Source organism: Notothenia rossii (genome assembly GCF_949606895.1).
Source record: "Notothenia rossii genome assembly, chromosome: 6".
NCBI lineage: Eukaryota > Metazoa > Chordata > Actinopteri > Perciformes > Nototheniidae > Notothenia > Notothenia rossii.
In genome coordinates this window covers 28,226,677-28,250,924 of record NC_136909.1, presented here as the reverse complement: position 1 = coordinate 28,250,924, position 24,248 = coordinate 28,226,677, and the positions used below count along the sequence as shown (strand labels likewise).

At 40.3% G+C, this 24,248-nt stretch overlaps 2 protein-coding genes across 2 annotated transcripts; both read left to right on the top strand.

The window, feature by feature from the left end:
- The first annotated feature begins 3,017 nt into the window (after window positions 1-3,017).
- LOC307042994 (UDP-glucuronosyltransferase 2A1-like) lies at window positions 3,018-12,534 on the top strand. Its single transcript, XM_079687167.1, has 6 exons — window positions 3,018-3,992; window positions 4,174-4,322; window positions 5,447-5,578; window positions 10,168-10,255; window positions 11,061-11,280; window positions 12,070-12,534. Exons 1-6 carry the CDS (start codon window positions 3,269-3,271, stop codon window positions 12,353-12,355), a joined length of 1,599 nt encoding a protein of 532 aa, XP_079543293.1. The 5' UTR covers window positions 3,018-3,268; the 3' UTR covers window positions 12,356-12,534.
- Window positions 12,535-13,347: 813 nt separating this feature from the next.
- On the top strand, window positions 13,348-20,698 carry LOC307042996 (UDP-glucuronosyltransferase 2A2-like). The gene is made up of 6 exons (XM_079687169.1): window positions 13,348-14,107; window positions 14,275-14,423; window positions 14,523-14,654; window positions 18,936-19,023; window positions 19,644-19,863; window positions 20,187-20,698. The coding sequence occupies exons 1-6, from the start codon at window positions 13,384-13,386 to the stop codon at window positions 20,470-20,472; spliced, it is 1,599 nt and encodes a 532-aa protein (XP_079543295.1). The 5' UTR covers window positions 13,348-13,383; the 3' UTR covers window positions 20,473-20,698.
- The last annotated feature ends 3,550 nt before the right edge of the window (window positions 20,699-24,248 follow it).

Genomic DNA, 24,248 nt, shown 5'->3' with positions numbered 1-24,248 from the left:
ACTGACCAGAGGTCTGTGAGAGGAGCGCTGAAAGTGACAGCTTAACTTGTGACCCCGGGAGTCGGAGGTCACTCTGGAGTCAAACACTGTCCAGTTGACCAATGTGCAGATGTAGTTCGCTTCAGGAAAACGTAGAAGCACTGTAGGCAGAACTTTGAGTGTAACTTGTTTTAGAAAAAGATAACTGACGGAAGCCACCAGTTTGTTTATGTTATATGGGAATCATCCACAAAAGGTTACAAATCCAATGCATCAATATACAAAATGTTACTGTGCATTTTGATAAATGTTCCTCTAGAAAAAAACATCAAACTCTAAAAATAAATAAAAGTTAAAAATCAACCAAAGTTCAAATTGCGCAACCAAGTGCTGATTGTTTTTCATTTTTGGTTTAACAATTTTTTTCAATTAATTGTTGGATTGGTAAGTCTGTAGAATGTCAGACAAAAGTGAGAAAAACACATCATAATTTGCCAAAGTTAAAATGTCAAATTACTCGTTTTTTCATTTCAAAAAGGGGGAAAAACACACATGGGTAAAGCCCTATGGTAAAACCGCTACCAGCAAACATTTGGTATGTTTTTTTATTCGATAATTAATTATCAAAACAGTTGTTGATTAATGTTTTGTCAGTCCAGAACATGACGAACGCACTGTAATGTAAAGTATTTTAGCTTTAGTTGGAATATCAGCAGGTTTGTTTGCACCCGTCTTCTTGTTTGTTTTCTAGACCTGAGGTCAAACATCGACATGCCTAATCGTCTATTGTGCCTGTGGAAAATGTAACACATTTTAAGCCAAAAGGGTGCAACTTTCTGAGCTGAAGAGTAAACACCAAGTTGGTTTGGAGCCCTTTCACTGCCGCTGTTAAACTCTGGCTAATGGTGTGTAAACGGAGAAGAGGGCAGCTGGATACACTGACTGGAGGCCTGTGGGAACTGACAGGTGACTCTTTGTAATGCTGCAAACACACTAAATAAATCATATTGGGAGAGTGAAAACAACTGTACAGCATCGGTGTGCCTCTCCCCCAGCATCAATTTGGGAGGTATTTACCTCTTGTGCAATTTCACAGTAAATCGAGCAATTTCATGGTGAACTGAAATAAAACTACTCTGGTTATTAATAACTGAACTACCAGGCAATATGAGATACTATATTTTTAAAACCTGAATCCTTTGTATGTTGAAGGTTTTGTTGTATTTTAGACTTATGTTTAAATATTCACTCATGTTTAGAAACGGGATAGCATGTGACAGATTTTCCACACATCCATGCTGTCAGGCAGTGTAATGCATTTTGCTGATACACCTTATTTACAGAAATCACCCAATCACAATATGAGAATTACCCTGACCTCAACTTTTGCAGGATTATGAAACCCTGCATTGAAAATAATAACAAATCTGTACGCGTCTCTTTCCCTCTACCAAGTATATTTGCCTGATTGACTATTCTCTCCCAAGTATGTGGGTAATCGTCTATTGAGAGCACATTTCCTTATCAGCGTCTAGCACACTGTCTGAATCTGTTATCACAATGGACCAGATCAGTGCAGGCAGCCCCTCGCTCTCTCGGCTGAGGCGCCCATGAAAAAGAATTTCTGGAGTTGGGTGCCAACCGATAGGCCCTGAGCTCTTTATCCCTTTAAAGCCAATTCACACTCTGCATGTTTAAATATCTCAGCTCAACCCCTGCCCTCCCACTCCCGTCATGCACTCAAACCCCCTCCTTCTTCCCTTTTCCTCCCACTCTATCTCTCCCCCTCCATGGCTGCAAGACCAAGCGTGCACTGCCGCCACGGCCGACCAGCAACCCGGGTGGCTGGGTGGGATGCAGGTGCAGGCGGGTTGGAGGGTGAGAGAGGAGGGGAGTTATCCATTGTTGGGCTGGACAGCACCCTCTCTCCTCTGGAGCACCCTCTGATGGGGGAGCCCACTGACAATCACGCATCCTAATCTGATTATGCAAATATCTACTTCAAAAAGCAATGCGCTGTAACCCTTACCCTGTGGTGGAAAGACAGAGCAGGGAAGGAAGGAAGCAGCAGGAATGCAGAGAGGGAATCATAGCATTTTACGCTTGTATTTCATTTTTCTCTGGAATTTTACATTTAGACTCAATGATACGCTGAACAAGCTGTTATACCGACCATCACTTTCTCTCACACATCCTCTATGCCACCAGGGGAGGTCTGAGGACGATTCACTTACACACTCTGAATGGCACTGACTCCCTCAACAGGGCATTGAATTCAATATTCAAATGCTTATTGTTTTTCCAGACGCTCCTGAATCGAGCGTCAAAAGGAATCTACAATGTTAATGAGGGGGCCTGAGTACCCAGAGTTTAGATTTAAACACCCAAAGAGTCGCTGGTGACATTTCCCAAGAACAGCATAGACTCAACGCCACTGATTCCTAAAGGCATGGTCGACCACCCCCGCCTCCGGAATATTAACACCGACCTGACCCCTGAGCTGAAATCAGCTGCCTCTTCCTACAGCTAAATGCATTTCGAAAACACGCTGTCAATTGTGTGAGGCTGTACTTATGCACAGCAATTAATAGAACTAAATGCTACACCACCATGTTAAAGGCCCCATGACATGCTTTTCTGGTTATTACCCGTCCCCCGTTTTTTCTGCATGTAAACGATCTGCAAAGTCACAAACCCTCAAAGTACACCCTGTAGCGAGTAAAACTCTAACACAGAAAAGACCTGTTTGTGCTGGCCCAGAACGCCTCGTTGGAGATTTTGCTGAGTATAGTGACGTAACGGCCACACACACACACACACACACACACACACACACACACACACACACACACACACACACACACACACACACACACACACACACACACACACACACACACACACACACACACACACACACACACACACACACACACACACACACACACACACACACACACACACACACACACACACCCCTTTGAGGAAGCTGCTTTTGAAATGTTTTCCCTCCCACAAAAGATTTATTACGCAAGAAAAGACAAGCTCACACACGCTCAAATTACTTCAGTGTGTCGAAGTTCACTTGGCTGGAATCCTTATATGTCTGTTATTTCATTCAGTCTCTCTGCAGTAACAACTAGGTTATGTTTTTGCTTACCGATTTAGGATTTGTAGTACAGGTTAGAGACCACTTTTGTTTTTGTTTTCAACTCTGAACGTTAACTAGACAGCCACTGCTTTTTTTTTTTACCTCTAACCAATTGCTTGGTTTTCACAAACAGGCACCATGAAACCGGAGCAGCATGTCTCCGTTTGTGTCCTGCTGCTACTTTCTGTGACATGGAGCGCAAATGGGGGAAACATTTTGGTGTGGTATACTGAAGGCAGCCACTGGATTAACATGAAGCCTGTGCTGGAGACGTTGGTCGACAGGGGACACCAGGTGAAGGTGCTGGTGCCGAGCACGTCCATGTTCATGAACTCTAGTGAACCTTCTCGCTTTGGCTATGAACCCTTTAACGTCTCCGTCTCAAAGGAAACCATTGAAGAGTTTTTTGAGGAGTTCCTTCAGTTCTTTGTCTACGAGATGCATAATATGAACTATGTTCAGCTTTACATCAGATTCATAGATGTGATGAAGCTTAACATGCATTATACTTTCAAGGTCTTGGATGGCGTGCTGAAATCAGAAACCATCATGAACAAGTTGAAGGAGGGAAAATATGACCTTCTCCTTGCTGACCCAATTTACCCCGGCAGTGACTTAGTAGCAGAGATTTTGGGCATCCCCCTGGTGTTCTCTCTGCGTTTTTCCATTGCCAATATCTGTGAAAGACATTGTGGTCAGCTCCCTGCTCCTCCCTCCTTTGTCCCTGGAGCTATGAGCAAACTGACCGACAAGATGGACTTCTCGGAGAGAGTGTGGAACTTCCTCTTCTACGCTTTGCAAGACATTGTGATGAGTAATTTTTTTTTTAAAGATATTGATAAATACTACTCCGAAGTCAAAGGTAAGGAAAAATGTTGTAACAGCAGATTTTCTTAATGGCCTTATGATGTCTAATGATGATTTGATCAAATGCAATGCTTGCAATCAAAGTTACTTATATATTATTTTTCATATGAAATATAAGAATTAGCTTCATAAAATGTGTTTTATAAATATTACTCATAACTGTTGCATTGTGACAGGAACACCCACCAGTGCCTGTGAGACGATGGGTAGAGCAGATATCTGGTTGATGCGATCCTACTGGGATTTTGATTTCCCTCGTCCTTTCCTCCCTAACTTCAAATTTGTTGGTGGAATCCACTGCAGACCGGCTAAACCTTTACCAGAGGTAGGGCTATCTCCAATATCACAGGCATTTATATATATATTAGGGGTGGGAATCACCAGACTCCCCACGATATGATACTATCGCGATACTTAAGCCACGTTACGATAGTATTGCGATACGATATATTGAGATATTGCAAATCACATGGGTCATATCCATGTCCGTCTTCCCTTCCTGGTTAAAAAAATGTATTAGCAATATGAATAGTTTATGTAAATAATCCAATTTGTGTTCTTTGAACCTGAAAGGAGATGGCATTGTTTTTGTTACTTTCATTGTAATTGTATACATGTCTTAACGTAACTTCCTGATTTATATTATAGACATGCTTTTATTTTGAAGGCGACTTTGCGCAATTGGCAGGAAGTTACTGTTTCCAAAGCAAAAACTTGACGGAGAAAAAGAACGGAGATAAAGTATATATTAACAGAGATAACAACATTTCAATTTATATATATACTGTATTATAACTTTGTTAACTATTTGAAGTTCACTTTTTGAATGGTATGCTAAAGTAATGCTCATATGGATGTAACTTAAATGTATTTGTTGTTTTGTGTCTTGTGAATTTGAAATCATCAGTCAAGTGTACGACCATCTTTCGGAGGGATATGCTACAGTTTATATAATAATAAAAAATGTAAAAAGTTTATATTATAAAATATCGATACTTGGCATCAGTGTATCGATACAATATCGCCACGCAGAGTATCGCGATACTATGCTGTGTTGATTATTTCCCCCACCCCTAATATATATATATACATATTATGTAGTATTTCCTAAAAAACATGTAGGCCTATAGACTTATACAACAATAATTCTGCTTAATCATCACTATCAGAAGTGTGTCACATGCATTTTCTTCGTATTTTACTTTATTTGAAGAAAAGTAGAAAACGTAACCGCTGTGTATTGTTTTATTTGATCTGATTCACTGCTTTGTTCCTGACATGCCTCCTTATTTTTCACTGGTGGAGCTGGGCAGAAGAGGGCAACTTTGAATGCTGTGTGTTTACAAACAATAACAACAACATTTGATTCCTTTTAAATGATAAAGACCACAAGAGAAAGAAAAGAAAAAGCTGGATGGTTTACATCAAGAAATGTTTCTCTTTTTGCAGGATATGGAGGAGTTTGTGCAGAGTTCTGGTGATGCTGGCATTGTGGTCTTCACTTTGGGATCATTCATCAAGAACATTACTACAGAGAAGGGAAACATGATCGCCTCAGCCCTCGCTCAGATCCCACAAAAGGTAAGAGGACAATCTCTTTGTGCCAACTGGAATTCACTTGAATGACTAGCTACTTGTAATCCTTTAATTTGGGTGAGGACTTACTCCAAAGTAGTAGTAGACAGTCCTGCTGAGAACCATCGTCTCAGATTTAGAGGAGCTGATCCTTATCCCCACACTCAAATGCTAACCGATGCAATGAGTGCTGAAGGTTGCAAACCAGTGATGCCTTCAGAACAACATCATCTGAGCAGAACTGCAATAACTAAGTACACCAAACTGCAACTCCCCTCCCCATGAATAGCGTTGAGTTCCTGTCCATGAAAGTCACAACATGATGGTTGACAAAGCGTAGCCCTGATGGAAGCCAATGCTCACCGGAAACTAGGCCTACTCACTGCAGAGGACACAGCTCTTGCTTTGGGCGTTCAGATATGGGACGGCCCTGAGCATTGACACTCACCCCATACTCCCACAGCACTTCCTACAGTATTTCCCAACCTACCCGATCATAAGCCTTAACCAAATCCACAAAACACATGTAGATGGGATAGGAAAACTCTAAGGTCCCCTTCAGGATCCTTGCAAGATCAAAAAGCTGGTCCAACATTCTAGGGCCAGGCCACAATCTGCAGTTCTCCTCCTCAATCAAGGTTCAACTATCTGTCCAACCCTCCTTTCCCAATTCCCTAGAGCAGTGGTTCCCAAACTTTTTCTGTCAGGCCCCCCCTTTGGAGAAAAACAAAAGTCGGGCCCCCCCAACAAAAGTCAGGCTCAGTGGCGGCGCCAGAGATTTATTTTGGGGGTGCTGTGGGGTAGCTTGACATTTCATAGAGGGTGCTCAAACATTTAGGGTTTCCCATTAATGTACCGGTCGCTACAGTGGAATTTTCTACTACAACAATCCCCACGCAAATACACAACGTACCCGCAACTGTTACAATGAAGGCTCGATAATCAGCTCACGGCATATAGGTGTAAGCAGGGGTAAAGTGCTATTTTTATAGGTGGTGTGTGGACCTTACATAGGGGGGTCCGGGGGCAAGCTCCCCCGGGAAGATTTATTTTTAAATATTGAATTAAATGCATCAATCTGGTGCACTTTGAGAGCAAAATGAAGAGATCTATGGATACATCTCTCAACACCCATTTGAAACAGAACTGTTAACAGATTAACTTTTTCTTTATGGATATTTTACAAATCATCCTTTTAAACTTTATTCTTTTTTTACTGTCATATAGTATTTCATACCTGTTTTTCATTTATTCTCATATTTTTTTATAACTATAATGATCATATAAATGTGTGCCTCGGAAATAATTGTTTACATTAATGGTGACCAAAACGTTTGAGAACCACTGAGATAACACTGAGTGAGTCCTAAATGTAGTTCACTGAGTCTCAGTCTGACAGGAGAGGACTCTCCTCCACTTTGTTGTTGAAAAAACTCCTTATATCCGTTAGCGTAGCTCGCTAGCACCAGAAGCTAACAACAACGATCTCCGGTACCAGTGCGCTCTCTCGCGCACACGCACAAAATGGCTCGTTTCACACACACAGAGCCGAGCTTTAATGAAACACAGAGACCCAGACGTAATAGTACTGTACTGTATCATATTATTTTCAAATCAATCGTTTTTGAAATGATGATTTCTTTATTTTTTTTATTTTTTTAATAACCATTTTTCCTCCTGGTCTTTCGCGCCCCCCCTGTCATGCCTCTGCGCCCCCCACTTTGGGAACCACTGCCCTAGAGTACACTTTCACAGGTTGAGTAATGTGATGCCTCTGTAGTCGGCATCCACCCTGGGCCTTATTTTGGAATAAGGAAACCACCATCTGGGTCTGACACTTCTTAGGTACTGCCCGAGACTTCCACACAACGTTTGTGAGCCGTTACATCTATGAGTCTCATAAAACCTAGAGGTTCAGCATTTCTGGACAATCTCATCAACACCCGGGACCACTGAGGTGTTGTTTACCACAGGGTTATGGCTAGAAAGGATTGTCTAGTGTAAAACTCTCGCGAGAGTTTGCAAGTCACGTGGCTGAATGTTTACGTTTGGCAGGCAGCCTTTCAGTTACGATCGTTAACATCAGTGGGCCACAGCAAATGATCGTGAGAAGCTAAATTATCTATTAATTATGTCAATTACAGGAAGTGTGATTGTTGAAATAGGGTGTTAGCGTTCTTGCTGTTCAAAGAAGAATGACAACACTGTAGATCACCAACACTATGGTTTATTTTTTATTCACAGGCAAGTCAACGTTGTCACAGTAAAAGTCCCAAGATAGCTCCTGGTGCAATAAAATGTTCCCTTTCAGTGTTTTACTATTATCCTGGTGCATTAATGTGTATGTTGCATCATGTTACTGCTGTAGATGTGTTTCCGAGCCGCTCCAACCAGAGTTACAACGAGAACGTGACATATTTACACAAGATGGATCCTTTCTTGAAATAACCCTCTTCCAGGGAGAAAACCTTTTGTTAATTCCATTGCCCTATCACACTATCATTTGAGGTCCACAGTGTCCCCTCCTTACAATACAGCTTAGATGATTCCCTGTTTCTCCCTCCTTTGGTGTCCAACAGTTTTCAGAACTGTTTTGGTGCTGACCGACTCCGAACTCCCACATCCGCTACTATAGTTTTGCTATGGCTATGGCTGCTGTCCTTCGGGCCTGTCAGTACCTTGCAACCACCTACAGACTCCTCTTGGATAACATAAGGCGGAAGACCTCCTTTTTCAGTGCGATGGGTTCCCTGACCACTTTTGTCCACTAGGATGTTCAAGGGTCACTGCACCTTCCACAGGTCACAGCCCCCAGCAGAACCTTCAGCATAGAGGCTTTAAACCAGGGTTCGGCAATTTTTGATATGAAATGCCATTTAAAAATTGTTTTGTTATCAGCGTGCCAACGTTCGAGAATTATCAACGGGGGGGTGGGTTGAGGAGCTTGACGCTTGTCAACTATCAGCAGGAGGGCGGGGAAGCAGTGTGTGGACCTGTCAGCACAACTTACATGATGCTGAATTTAACAAACACATTTAAATAATTGGTTTAAACGGCATAATAATAAGGACGATCGTCCATTCTGTGATTCTCCAGAGCACACATGTTATGATATTAGGGTCATGCAGAGTGAGATGAGATCGCTGTGCCTTTAAGAGAGAGAGAGAGAGAGAGGGGTGTGGCTTGTGCATGTGTGTTTGTGGATGGTAGAGCGACAGTGAGGGAACGTGTGTATGTTTGTGGAAGTGAAACGGGAAAGCAGAAAAACAGAGGTCTGTGATGTATTTTGTGAAACAGAAGAACAGCTAAATAAATGCAACGGCCTCCCAAGAAGAGCTCGCCTCTCTCCAGTCATTTAAGCTAAAGTGGGTTATTGAACCTGAAGCTTGTTGCTTCTGCCCTACTCGACTACGGTCTGGGAGCTGACATGAAAGTTCAACACACAGATGGCCAGTCCGCCCCTTTGTAGCATATTATTTAGATGAGAGATGAGCAGATCGCCACTGGGCTTTCAACTAAATACACAACCACGCAAAAACTGCGGCATTTTGACAGCTCCTTATGGGTAGGCCTACTGCAATTAGTGAAGTGCTTTCCTCCGTGGTGAAACGATCAGCACTGCACCACGGAGGAAAGCGGCAGAAAGTCACCTGGAGATAAAGAGAGCGGGGCTGCGTTGACGCGCTCTGTCGGCGGTCTCGTTCAGGATCCGAAAATACAATTTAAATATTTTGCATACTTATTCCTAGTGTGCCACTGGTTACGGTGCCAGGGGTTGCCGACCCCTGCTTTAAACGGTCACACCCGCACCACATGTTTGGGCTTACCAGGTTTGCCAACTGCCAGCTTCGTCCCTCTCTTCACACAAGTGTCCAAGACATACGGCCTCAGGTCCGATGATGCAATCGATCATCGGCCTTCTGTCTAGGTTGCCGTGATACTATGTACAATTATGAGCCACCTTATGTTCGAATTTGGTGTTTGTTATGGCCAATCTATGACTAGGACAGAATAATAATCCACTGCTCGGGTTCTGATCAGGGAGGCTGTTCCTCCCAATCACACCCCTTTAAAAGTCTACATCATTGCCTACATGATCATTGAAGTCTCCTAGCAAGACGAAGTAGTCCCCTTCAGGTGCCCCATACAGGACTCTGTTCAAGGTCTCCAAGAAGGCCGAATACACAAAACTGCTGTTCGGTGTATAGGCAAGGACAACAGTCAAAGGTTTGCCTGGGAAAAGCAGGTTTGGGGCCATCTGCTGGAACTGCTACCTTTGCGACCAGACTTCGTTTAATAGATGTTGACAATGGATGGATGGACCCCAAACCAAAACTAAGGTTTAATGCATACGTATAGGTCCTGCCGATGTGTAGGGCATAAGGTAAGGAGGAACAATAAAGTCTTAACAATAATGTAACATTTAGGAAGATGTTGGGAGAGGTTAAGATGAAGTTAAAAAACGAATTATGGTACCCGTCCCACTAACTAGATCCCTAAAACCGCCAAGTTAAGAATTAAAGATCAACCATTGCTAATTCAATGTTTTACAATGTTGAGATAAATACAACTATTTTACTTTAAATTGTTTTAAGGTGCTGTGGAAATACAGTGGAGAAAAACCAGCGACTCTGGGTGCCAACACTAGAATATACGACTGGATCCCACAAAATGATCTACTGGGTAAGTAAAGCTTTAATAAAATCCTTTGACAAAGAGATTCATGAATTTCACATTTAAATGGGTATCCACCACATCTGTTATCATAATTTCGTTTCACAGAACAAAATCCTAAAGAGACATACACTATGACAGAAAGCATAGTAATACTATTTTGGTAAAGGTTGTCCTTTTGAATAAGGGATATTTCAACCCTTACAAATGTATTAAATGGATAATTAATAACTTTTATTTATCCAGTGAAAAGTTACCTATGCAGTACACGTAGGTCCACACAATTTAGGCTGTGTCCCTTTCCCTATTTATCATACAGTAGTATCAAACATTTTTGAACTTCATACACTACAGAATTACTTACCAAATGCCAAATTCATTTTGAATGCTATTGGTATTTATTCCATTTCTTTTGTACATTTCTTTATGATAAAAAGAATGTACATCAACAGCACACAAAAAAAAATTCAAATGTTTTTGAGTTAACATTCCAATGTTTTTGAGAATACCTACTCACTATCTCTTTGAATACCATTCAAACTCAACCGTTTGGGACAGCTTATACCTGGGTTGGACCAACAACCAGAGTGTCTAAAAGCTGTACTAAAAGCACAAACCATGAGGTCCGGTACTGTGTGCATGATTGTCGTTTCTGCAGTTTGTAAAATCTCTTTGGAATCTAACCCAAGCTTTTTCAAATGTTCAGTTTGTATAGTATAGCAGTCACATCATAAAGAAGAGTAGAGATGTGCTCTAGAGAAAGTCCTGAGTAAAGAGAGTAACACATGTTTCATTATTTTTGGTAAAATATCAGGTCACCCCAAGACCAGAGCTTTCATCACCCATGGTGGCGCAAATGGGATATATGAGGCCATCTATCACGGTGTTCCCATGGTGGGCATCCCCTTGTTTGGTGACCAGCCACACAACATGGTCCATATGAAGACTAAAGGAGCTGCACTTTCTGTAGAATTTCACTCAATGAAGACCGAGGACCTTAGAGATGCAGTCAAAACTGTCATCAATGAGAAATCGTAAGTTATTTTATATATCTTGGTATGTTTTAGTCTAATAAAAAGGTATTGAAAAAAGATAGCTTTTTGAAGAGAATACATTTGACAACATACCTCGAAGGAGCTATAGTGCTAGGATATCAGTTCAATGTACAGCAGTGTTTCAAGGTCATTAAGACAATACGAAATCATGGATGACCTTTTCCTCTCATATATTGGCATTGTTGTTGGGATTAGGTTTTAAAATGATGACACCAAAAGTCGAGTTAACTGAAAATTCTAAAGGCTGTATGTGATTTTGAAGGGTAAGAACACAGACTGAGGTCGATCTCTGGTAACTCAAAGTAATTCACAGGGCACCCAAAGTAATTCACAGGGCACCCAATGCAGCAGGATTTACTCCTTTGAATCAATTATTTTTCAGATATTCGTTTGTAGGGCAAAAAGGCTGTTTCATTTGGCCTCTGCTGCCAGTGCAGGGAAACCCATTTGTTATCTGTTTGGCGTGTTCACATGAAAACTGACCGCACAGTCTATGTTTATATTTATATTTCATGCACTTATATTTCATATTCTAACAGCTTGTTTTGTAAAATAAATATTACAAAAAAAAGTTTAATTAATTAAATGAAATGCAATGCTTAAAATATAACCTATTGAATAACTAATTGACGGGTAATACAAGTTAATGAAGGATATTCTATAACCCTGTCCTTCAATATGTCAGTCAACAAGAGAGTTTAACACTCTTTGTAAGGGGAAGAAACGTAACAATCCAAGAGTAATTTATCTGTATATCCACACTCACAGGTACAAGGAGAATGCCATGAGGCTGTCCAGTATCTTCCACGACAGACCAATGAGTCCTCGGGATGAGGCGGTGTTCTGGATCGAGTTCACCATGAGAAACAAAGGAGCAAAGCACCTGAGGGTCCAGGCCCATGAACTCACCTGGTACCAATATCACAGCCTGGATGTCTTGGCCTTCCTCCTCGCTATTGCTCTGTTCCTCATACTCCTCTTCATCAAGACCTGCAGTTTCTGCTTCCGTAGGTGCTATGGCAGAAAGGGAAAGACAAAGAGGAAGGCTGAGTAAACGACTGAATTGAAATGTAGCTGGTAAAGAACAGATGAATAAAGAAATCTGCCTGGTTGTTCATTCTTTTTAGTCTAAAACATAAAATGTCCTCGCTATGCCCTGGGTTATAAATAATGGCCTATTCTTAAAGACGTTGAAACAACTAATAAAAGGTTACAAAAAAGTGTTATTCTATATTCTCATGTTTAATAATTATTTTGATCCCACACATACACTGCTTGTGACGACGAAATGAAAAAACAAAATACTTGTCAAAATCATCAGACATTCACCCTTTGGTCAATGTGAGGAGATTTTAGGAGAGAAACAAAGTTTGCAATAATCTCTCACTCTGTCTTTACCTACCTTAAAATACTGGACATTCGGGTGCTCTCTGACTTTCACACAGCATCTATCCTCTCACTACTGGACTCTGTTAAAGTATAAAGAAAAGCTATACACACTCTAAATATTTAGGATGTCTTTAAAGCATAAATCTATGGTATACTAACCTTACGTGGTAACTGCTTCCTAGAGTGGTAATTACACTTCTCCTTACTGATGTGTTTTTCAAGTTTGGCTCACATCCTCCAGAGGGCTTTAACCAACAAAAACTGAAAAGCCTCATTGCAACTACAGCACAGGTGAAGTGCGTCCTGTATTGATAAAATGTTAGAATAGCTTTAAATGTTAAATAAAACACATATCTTTTTTTTCCCTATGTCCTTTTCAATTGTCAACAATAAGAGTAGCACAACAGCATTATCACTCTGTGACATTTAACACAAATCTGGGGATCTGAAGTGTGTATTTAACAAGAAATCCAATAAGGACATTTCTGGTTTTATTGCTACTAATACTACTTAGTTTTGTTAAGCCCCATAACCTTTTACCTCTGACCACTGCCTTCAGTAGGGTGTGTTATCTAATGTGCCATACAGGAAAAAGAGATGATAAGAGCCAGAGTTCAGCTTTGTTTGGTTAATGATTACTTTTCTAGCATGTTTGAAAAGGGCCAGACTTCAATGACCTGACAAACAGGCACCATGAAGCCGGAGCAGCATCTCTCCGTTTGTGTCCTGCTGATACTTTCTGTGACATGGAGCGCAAATGGAGGGAACATTTTGGTGTGGTATACTGAAGGCAGCCACTGGATTAACATGAAGCCTGTGCTGGAGACGTTGGTCGACAGGGGACACCAGGTGAAGGTGCTGATCCCAAGCACCTCCATGTTCATGAACTCTAGTGAACCTTCTCGCTTTGGCTATGAACCCTTTAACGTCTCGGTCTCAAAGGAAACCATTGAGGCATTAATGGAAGAGTTCCTTCACTTCTCTGTCTACGAAATGGATCATATGAGCTACTTGCAGATTTACATTAGATTCATAGATCTGATGAAGGTCAACATGCAGAATTCTTTGAAAATGTTGGATGGCATCCTAAAATCAGAAACCATCATGAAGAAGTTGAAGGAGGGAAAATATGACCTTCTCCTGGCTGACCCCGTTTACCCCGGCAGTGACTTACTTGCAGAGACTTTGGGCATCCCCCTGGTCTACTCTCTGCGCTTTTCCATAGCCCACAACTGGGAGAGATATTGTGGTCAGCTCCCTGCTCCTCCCTCCTTTGTCCCTGGAGCTATGAGCAAACTGACCGACAAGATGGACTTCTCAGAGAGAGTATGGAACTTCCTTTACTACGCTTTGCAGGACACTGTACAGCACCACATTTTTTGGAAAGAACTTGATAAATATTACTCCGAAGTCAAAGGTGAGCTTTGAAACACCACTTATTTTAATGGACCTCACGGAGACTAATGATGATTCGACCATATGCAATATTTCACTTCCAATCGTGGTTGTTCCCACTTTGGTAATTATCACAAAGATGATACTAAGCTGTATAAAAATCAATATCAATACCCTCCATTCCGACAGGAACACCCACCAGTGCCTGTGAGACGATGGGTAGAGCAGATATCTGGTTGATGCGAACCTACTGGGATTTTGATTTCCCTCGTCCTTTCCTTCCCAACTTCAAATTTGTTGGTGGAATCCACTGCAGACCGGCTAAACCTTTACCAGAGGTAATTGATGACTAAAGCAATGAAGAGAATTGACCATTACAATGCTGAGAAAAGACGGAGCTGGTTGGTTTGCATCAAGAAATGTTTCTCTTTTTGCAGGATATGGAGGAGTTTGTGCAGAGTTCTGGAGATGCTGGCATTGTGGTCTTCACTTTGGGATCATTCATCAAGAACATTACTACAGAGAAGGGAAACATGATCGCCTCAGCAATCGCTCAGATCCCACAAAAGGTCAGGGGACAATCTCCACGGAACTGGAACTGACTTGAATGACCCCTAGATAGACATAGTTTTATTTTTTTGTGAAGCAGTAGCTCAGTCTGTTGGGACTTTACTTGGGAATCAGAATTTTGCCGATTCAATCTCTGCTTCACTACTACCCAGCGGCCCATGAGGAAGGCATTGAAACCCAAACTGCTCATGGCAGACCCCTTTTCATACATTTATGTGTGTATATAGGCCAGTAAGTACAGTAAGAAACTAAAACAAATAATTTGTCAGAAGAGCTTTCAAGCCTTGTCTTTAATTAATCCAACAAGTTCCCTTTGATAAGGAAGGAGTTCAGGAGCAACATATGATTTGGATTAAATGGGAGTAAAGTTCAGGCTACAGGAAACGTTTTATGGTTGAAAGTGGAGCAGGAATGAGTCCTAAATCCATAAAATGAGTTAGGCCCCTTTTGGGTTCTTGTTCTCAAAGTCAAGTGGGTTTTTGGTTAGCTGCCTTAGATAAGTCTGGTTCACAGATGCTTAACAGATTAGCAGTTTTTAAGGTTTTGCTTCTATGGCCGTGTCTCAATTCAGGGTATGCATCCTTCAGAGGACTACGCGGTCCATGAAGGATGCAGCCCACGTAGACCGGGTAGGCTGGACCGAGTGGCCTACGAAATGAGATGGTCCAGCCTACGGAGGACTTCGTATTTACGTCACGTGATACGCGCTGTTCTGTTGCGCTGCTCCAGCAGCCTGCTAGTAAATTAGCTTACAAGCTAACTCAGCTGAAAAGGATCCAGAAACTTTACTTTCACTTTTTTACTTTAACCATTTTTTGGAGATCACCGACGGCGATGAAATAAAGAGGACCATGGCCAGGTAAATAAGATTAAGCTGTTCCTTTAGCCCCCAGTAATGTTACATTAGTAAGTTAACAAGTAAATTATGTATAGCTGAGGTAATTTAAATCATATTATTTCATATTTAAAATAAGTCTTCATTTTTCTGTAGCCTACTAATAAAACAATATGCTTTTTTTAAATGAACAAAAGCATGTTGTATAGATTGATTTTTAACAATATTACTTTTCTAATCTTAATATCTAGCTGTGGTTTATAACTGTTTATATTCTCCCTCTTCCCCTAAACCAGCCCAGATGATATCCTACAGTACCTACACTAGGTCAACAGCACCATGACCCCCTGCTCTGCTGAAATATACAATTAAAAAATTTCTATTGCCTATGTTCTGTATTGATATAACTAAACAGAATTTAAGACAGTTTAATGACGTAGAGATATCCTATTATTCCACTGCTTATGTACACATGTTGGAAATAATGGATAAAACCTCAGTAAATGAAATAAACAATGTGTTTAGAAATTACTATTTTCATTCAATTTTGTATTTTCATCTAATCACAATGTAGAGGTAAGAATATATCCATCCTCTCTCTGCAGCTTCATGTATTCTTTTAAGAGAAATTTCATCATTAAGACAGAGGAAATCAATCATGCCATTTAACATCAACAGCACTAAAACAAATATCAGCAGAAAAAGTGTGTTTATGGAGTTGTTTATTTGTATTATATGTGCAGCAAGTATATAAGCAGCCGTTTCGGGAATAAGACAGACTCAAGCTATAATCATTAAATATCTATTAAAAGAAAAGACAAAGAAAATATTAAATTCTGAAACTAAGACACAGAAAAGTGCAAGATAAAATATAGATAAATATAAACAAACACAATTTAGATAAATTAATATAATCTTAATTGTAGATTAAATCTAGACAATATTGCAAATAAATTAACTGTTAACAGCAATGTAATACGTATATACAGTATTCAAAATGAGAAGTACTATATGGCACACAGATGAAATATGTTAATTTGAAGTAAAAGTATGTAAGGCTAAAGTGACAGCAGTGTTGAGTTCTACGTAGGAGTGCAGAAAGCAGAGGTTTGGGTGGAGGATGTTCCAGAACGCCGTTCTGCTTTCTCCAGCCCCACGGGGTGTCCAGGTGGATGGCAGCTCTGTCCTGATGATTTGCCGTGCACCTTTCAGATCTATTTCTCCAGAATTGTCCTAATCACAGAGAAAAACAAGAGAAAAAGAAAAATGAATTAATCACACTAAACACAGAGTTGTAAAATTATTATTGCAAAATGTAACTAAGCATTACAGACAAACAATCCCTAAAGGATTATTTAAAAATGATGTACTGTTTTGGTTTTTAAAAAACTAAAGAGATGAAGTGACAGTCACACTTGCATCCCTTTGACAACACTGCAAAAACAAAAATCAAGCAAAAGGCTGCTGTCCATTTTTGATTGTCTTATTATTATGGGATCAGGATAAATTAAATAAACGTTCACGTAAATAAAAGATGATCAAATCTGGTGGAAATATTTAAAATAGGCTTTTTTTTAGCCCTACCTCAAAGCAGCACGAGCTGAATACAAAGGTTGTAATGTTGGCCCCAAGTTTAATAAACAGTAAAATATTGCAAAATGTCAGAGAAATAAATAAAGCAAACAGCAGCAACACCTCAGGGTACCATTTTACAAATCCCACCGTACTGTAGGCTACTGTATACCGGTCTAAATGTTTTCACTTTGGTCTATTTATAGATCTAATATAAAGTATAACTTATCTATAACAGAGCCAAGATCTCTGTATGACTTTTGTAAACTTCTGAATTGAATAAAAAATAAGTGTAAACAACAGTGAAGCACGTCCAGCTAGAAAGTTAGCGTCACTAACGTCACGTATTTATCCGTATTATTTAACGAAAATGTACTTTTAATGCCCCTGGGCTTGACGTGTGTTAGTTGAAACCCAATACTCACATTTATTAGTGATTCCTCCGCTTGCTGCTGCTTTTAAATCCACTCTGCTGGGGAGACCGGACCGCCATTTAATTTGAAAAAACTCACTCGCCCGCATTGCATCCTGGGATATCGTAGACCGCGGAGGATAAATCAGATGTATCCTTCAAATCCCGGAAAAGAAGGCCGTATTCGGAGGAGTCTTGTCTTTTTTTTAATTATTGGGACAGCATTCTTTCAGCGGAAGTGGCCTATGCGGTTTACAAATGCAGCCTCCGAAGGCTGCGGCCCCTGAATTGAGACAGAGGCCGTTTCTCAAATCGCGAGGAAACTGGCTTCCAAGCCAATATTTCAAGGATACTACGAGTGCCGCCGAAGGACTGTTCCAATCTCCAGCATACTTGGAATTCCACCGAGGCCGCGTCCTTGGTTTGGGGGTAATTTCGAGGCTGCACATGGTTAGACTTTGTGTCCTTCAGATCCCCACAATGCTTTGCGCACGGACCAATTTCCCCAAATCTGTCGCGGAAAATGTAAGGCGGGGCCTCTCATATGACGCACACCTGCACACTTGCTAGCCTGTTCCACTCTTCGTTTTCCGAATGCCAGGAAGGATTCTTGCCTAGCTTCTGAAGGAAGTGACTCGGAAGACATGTGCTACCAAGCAAGCATCCTCGCGATTGAGAAACGGCCACTGGGTGTTTCTCAATGTCGAGGAAGGCTCCTCCAGAGCCACTATTTCAAGGATGCTACGTCATCGAGTCCCGCCGAAGGACTGTTCCAATGTCCAGGATCCTTGGAATTCCACCGAGGCCGGCGTCCTTCGTTGCGAGAAATTTCAAGGCTGCACATGTGTATCCTTTGCTGTCTTAAAATCCCCACAATGCTTTGCACACGGACCAATTTCCCAAATCTTTGGCGGAAATCGCGCTCCATTTAAGGCAGGGCCTCACATATGACGCACACCTGCACACCTGTTAGCCTGTTCCACCATTCTTTGTTTTCCGAGGTTAGGAAGGATTCTTGCCTCACTTCTGAAGGACCTGACTCGGAAGACATGTCCTACCAAGGAAGCGTCCTCGACATTGAGAAACACCCACAGCCTCCGTGTTTTTAAAACCACTGTTGCTATTTGGGTTAATGAGACTACTAACCATGCTTTAGACTAATCTGCCTTAAGCTTACAGGTGTTGACGTAAATACATGCGACTGTGATTTGGTTCATTTATAGCATTAGCTATATTATTATTATTATAATTTAAGAAGTTTTAAATACGGGGGATTCAGATGGGTTTTTTTAAATATATGAAAATCACTTTGGATAGATTGCCTCACAATTTTCCAATCGAAAAGTACTAACATTTTGAAAACACAACTACTTTTCCGTAAAGGTATTATCAAATGTTTTGCCATGTGGAAATGTGTGACATAGAGTTGGGATCTAAAATAGTTTTTACTGTTGGTTTCAGGTGCTTTGGAGATACAGTGGAGAAAAACCAGCAACTTTGGGTGCCAACACCAGAATATACAACTGGATCCCTCAGAATGACCTACTGGGTAAGTAAAGCTTTAAAATAAAATAGGGTATCAACCACCCTTTTTGGTTTGATTTTACAAAATTCTAAGGAGAAATACAGTAAGGGAAGAAAACAGTCATATGTTTTCGATATGGTTTGTTCTGTGGCTTGTCAATTTAGAGATGAAGGATAATTCTACCCTTAAACATTCATATTATACACAATTATAAACTATCCAGTGATATACCTAATTATGTAGGTTAAGTAGCTTCACATAATAACGCATGCAGTTGCCAAATTATATACTAATCAATATTCCTATAAATTCTCTTTTTATCTTTGAATTGCACCTTTTTGAAGTAAATATATAAAGATACAAAAACAAATCAACTAACCAAACGAACATGAGATGATAAAATACTTGGCATAAAATAAAATATGTGGCATTAGATGCCATTTAGACTACAGCTTTGAGATGCCTCTGCCAACTCGCTATTGCTCTGTTCCCCATACTCTTCTTTATCAGTTTCACCAACATCCACAGTTACATTTTGCATTAAGTGTATGTGTCACATTATACAAAAGTGAAGAGATGTGCTTTAAAGCCAGTCCTGCTGGGAGAAAGTAATGTATGTTTCATGAATGTTGGTTCCCTATCAGGTCACCCCAAGACAAGAGCTTTCATCACCCATGGCGGCACAAATGGGATTTATGAGGCCATCTACCACGGTGTTCCCATGGTGGGCATCCCCTTGTTTGGTGACCAGCCAGAAAACATGGTCCATATGAAGACTAAAGGCGCTGCACTTTCTGTAGACTTGAACTTCATGAAGACCGAGGACTTAAGAGATGCTCTCAGAGATGTCATCAATGAGAAATCGTAAGCCCTTTAATCTTAACTGTTATAGTCTATTAAAAAGGTATTAAAATAAGATTTTTTTTTTTTTAATAGCTCACATTATTAATGCAGAAAAAGATTGCCATAAAAGAGGCATGGTTAATGCAGTATGCCAGTTAATTAACACCAGGGTCACAAGGCCCCTCAGACATTCAGGAATTCTTGTTGGATACGTTTTAAATACATGAAACATAACAAATGTAACCATATCCCCATTTCGTTCAAGCAAAGAAACTTACAAATACAAATATAAATTGACTTGGTTCATTGTTGAGATTGTTGCCCCTTGATGTCCACACTAACAGGTACAAGGAGAAGGCCATGTGGCTGTCCAGTATCTTCCACGACAGACCAATGAGTCCTCGGGATGAGGCGGTGTTCTGGATCGAGTTCACCATGAGAAACAAAGGAGCAAAGCACCTGAGGGTCCAGGCCCATGAACTCACCTGGTACCAGTATCACAGCCTGGATGTCTTGGCCTTCCTCCTCGCCATTGTTCTGTTCTTCATACTCCTCTTCATCAACACCTGCAGTTACTGCTTCCGGAGGTGCTGTGGCAGAAAGGGAGACACAAAGAGAAAGACTGAGTAAACGACTGAATTGAAATATAGCTGGTAAAGCACAGATGGATATAAATATTTTTAGTCTAAACATGTCATCACTATGCCCTGGATTATAACGTATGGTCTAGCACCGATAATACCCACAATGCTGAAACAACTAATTATGGTTCAAAAAAGCTATAGTTATTATTTTGTACAAAATGTATAAGAATATCTGATAATAAACCAAAGTTATATTGTGTTAATTAAAACCATATCATGTTTGTGTTACTTAAGATTTCTCTGATCAGCACCGTGCCCGAGGTTAAAGATAAGATAAGATGGAACTTTATTTATCCCCGTGGGGAAATCAGACGTTTATAGCAGCAACAGGGTCAAAGTCAAAAACAGGAATGACACAAGGTAATAAATATAAAATAGGATAAAATAATAGAAACGTTTAAAATAAAGTGATATAGTAACTGTTGAACAAAGGTATCATAGTAAAACGTTGGTCAATTGAATAGACATATTTACATATTTGGATTGTTAAATATATTTACATAAGTGTGCAGATGTGAGTGCAGGTTAAAGTCTAAAAACAGTGCAGCAAAATAGGTGCCGGGGCCCAGAGCGCTTGAAATTTCTTGAAACTGAGCGGAACGGCCCTATGTGCTCACTATAAATAACAACCATAAAGGATTCAATCAAGCCATAGCATTTTTTATTAAAGGATCAGAGGGAGCCAGTTAAATGGGCCTAATGCAGCAGATTAAATATAAGTACAGTATTGTTATCTTAAAATCTACAGATGCTTTGCTGAAGTTTGTTAGTACAGGTGTAGCTGGATCATCAGCCAGTAAGAGCACGATCTTGATGATCCACATTCTGAAAAGTAAATTGGTTACATTACAATGTATGTTCTACAATTTCTTATTGATTTGGTTGAAATGTATATACCTAATTGTCTAACATTTCTTTTTTTTGTTACCAACTTTTTATTGTTGTTTTTTTTTTTTGCCCTCACAAAAGGGACTTATACAGATACAAATTACGGTATATAGACAATATAGACAATACAAAAAGAAAAAGAAAAGACAAAGAAAGAAAAAATATAGGGAATCCCTTTCCCATGCCACCCCGTCCCCCACTCTTCCCACCCATCTTGCCATTTCACAGAAAATCTTACCTGATGTTTTTTAGCAATCGTTTGAGTTCATCTATATATTATATATATTATTTATATTATAGCATAATAATTTATAGCATAACAATTTATCCACATAAAATACATTCATACCTTTTTTCCACATAACATTTCATCTGTTTAAGCTGAATTGCGATGAACTCCTAATAATCTACAATTGCACCAAGGTGTGCATATATGTAAAGTGGGGCAAAAAAGTATTTAGTCAGCCACCAATTGTGCAAGTTCTCCCACTTAAAAAGATGAGAGAGGCCTGTAATTTTCATCCTAGGTATACCTCAACTATGAGAGACAAAATGAGAAAAAGAAATCCAGAAAATCACATTTTTAAAGAATTTATTTGCAAATTATGGTGGAAAATAAGTATTTGGTCACCTACAAACAAACAAGATTTCTGGCTCTCACAGACCTGTAACTTCTTCTTTAAGAGCCTCCTCTGTCCTCCACTTGTTAACTGTATTAATGGCACCTGTTTGAACTCGTTATCAGTATAAAAGACACCTGTCCACAACCTCAAACAGTCACACTCCAAACTCCACTATGGCCAAGACCAAAGAGCTGTCAAAGGACACCAGAAACAAAATTGTAGACCTGCACCAGGCTGGGAAGACTGAATCTGCAATAGGTAATCAGCTTGGTGTGAAGAAATCAACTGTGGAAGCAATTATTGGAAAATGGAAGACATACAAGACCACTGATAATCTCCCTCGATCTGGGGCTCCACGCAAGATCTCACCCCGTGGGGTCAAAATGATCACAAGAACGGTGAGCAAAAATCCCAGAACCACACGGGGGGACCTAGTCAATGACCTGCAGAGAGCTGGGACCAAAGTAACAAAGGCTACCATCAGTAACACACTACACCGCCAGGGACTCAAATCCTGCAGTGCCAGACGTGTCCCCCTGCTTAAGCCAGTACATGTCCAGGCCCATCTGAAGTTTGCTAGAGAGCATTTAGATGATCCAGAAGAGGATTGGGAGAATGTCATATGGTCAGATGAAACCAAAATATAACTTTTTGGTAAAAACTCAACTAGACGTGTTTGGAGGAGAAAGAATGCTGAGTTGCATCCAAAGAACACCATACCTACTGTGAAACATGGGGGTGGAAACATCATGCTTTGGGGCTGTTTTTCTGCAAAGGGACCAGGACGACTGATCCGTGTAAAGGAAAGAATGAAAGGGGCCATGTATCGTGAGATTTTGAGTGACGACCTCCTTCCATCAGCAAGGGCATTGAAGATTAAACGTGGCTGGGTCTTTCAGCATGACAATGATCCCAAACACACCGCCCGGGCAACGAAGGAGTGGCTTCGTAAGAAGCATTTCAAGGTCCTGGAGTGGCCTAGCCAGTCTCCAGATCTCAACCACATAGAACATATTTGGAGGGAGTTGAAAGTCGGTGTTGCACAGCGAAAGCCCCAAAACATCACTGCTCTAGAGATCTGCATGGAGGAATAGGCCAAAATACCAGCAACAGTGTGTGAAAACCTTGTGAAGACTTACAGAAAATGTTTGACCTCTGTCATTGCCAACAAAGGGTATATAACAAAGTATTGAGATGAACTTTTGTTATTGACCAAATACTTATTTTTTGCCATAATTTGCAAATAAATTCTTTAAAAATCAGACAATGTGATTTTCTGGATTTCTTTCTTCTCATTTTGTCTCTCATAGTTGAGGTATACCTAGGATGAAAATTACAGGCCTCTCTCATCTTTTTAAGTGGGAGAACTCGCACAATTGGTGGCTGACTAAATACTTTTTTGCCCCACTGTACAATCATCATTTACATGAATGATATTACCAGATCAGCAGCTCTTTGAATAGCTTCTAATGTTTCCCCCTTAGCCTTATTAGCAGAAGCGATTGACAGCTCTGAGATTAGTAGGTCATGGAAGGGTGATATCCATTGCTTAATAAATAAAGTATGTGGGGGTTTCCATCGTATTACTATTATTTTTTGGGCTGCTGTAAGACCAGCGAAAAGCACCCTTTTATGATGGTTCTGTAGGTCAAGAGAAGAATCATCATTCAACAATACAATATTTGGGAGACAGGGTATGTGAACTCCAATAATCTCAGATACAATGTCAATAACCTGTTTCCAGAACGTTCTTTCAGCAGTACATTCATAAACCATGTGTACATATGTGCCAATAGTCTTTTGGTTACAGAGAAGGCATATGGGGCTTGGAATCATCCTTAATTGACAGCATTTTCTGGTTGACAGGTAATATCTGTGTATCATTTGTATACTGTATAAATTGGTGATTGTGGTTACGCGATGTTAAGGAGATATTATTCCATATTCTCTTCCAATCAATAGTCCGTGTAATGTTTTACATCTGTGTTCCATACTGCAGAGATGCCAATATATCCGGTTAATTTATCTTGCAGTTTTTTATATATATATGAAGTAGTTCCGCTCACACTGTTTGGACTTAATATGACCTTAACTAATTGATGTGTTGGCAGAGTTTGATTCCAAGGAACTCCATATGTGCGCAGCATGGCAGTACGTAGTTGCAAATAGAAAAAGAAAGAAGAGCCAGGCACATTATGCGTGTCTTTAGTTCAACCATGGCACTATTGAGGGGTAAAAGACATGATTTATT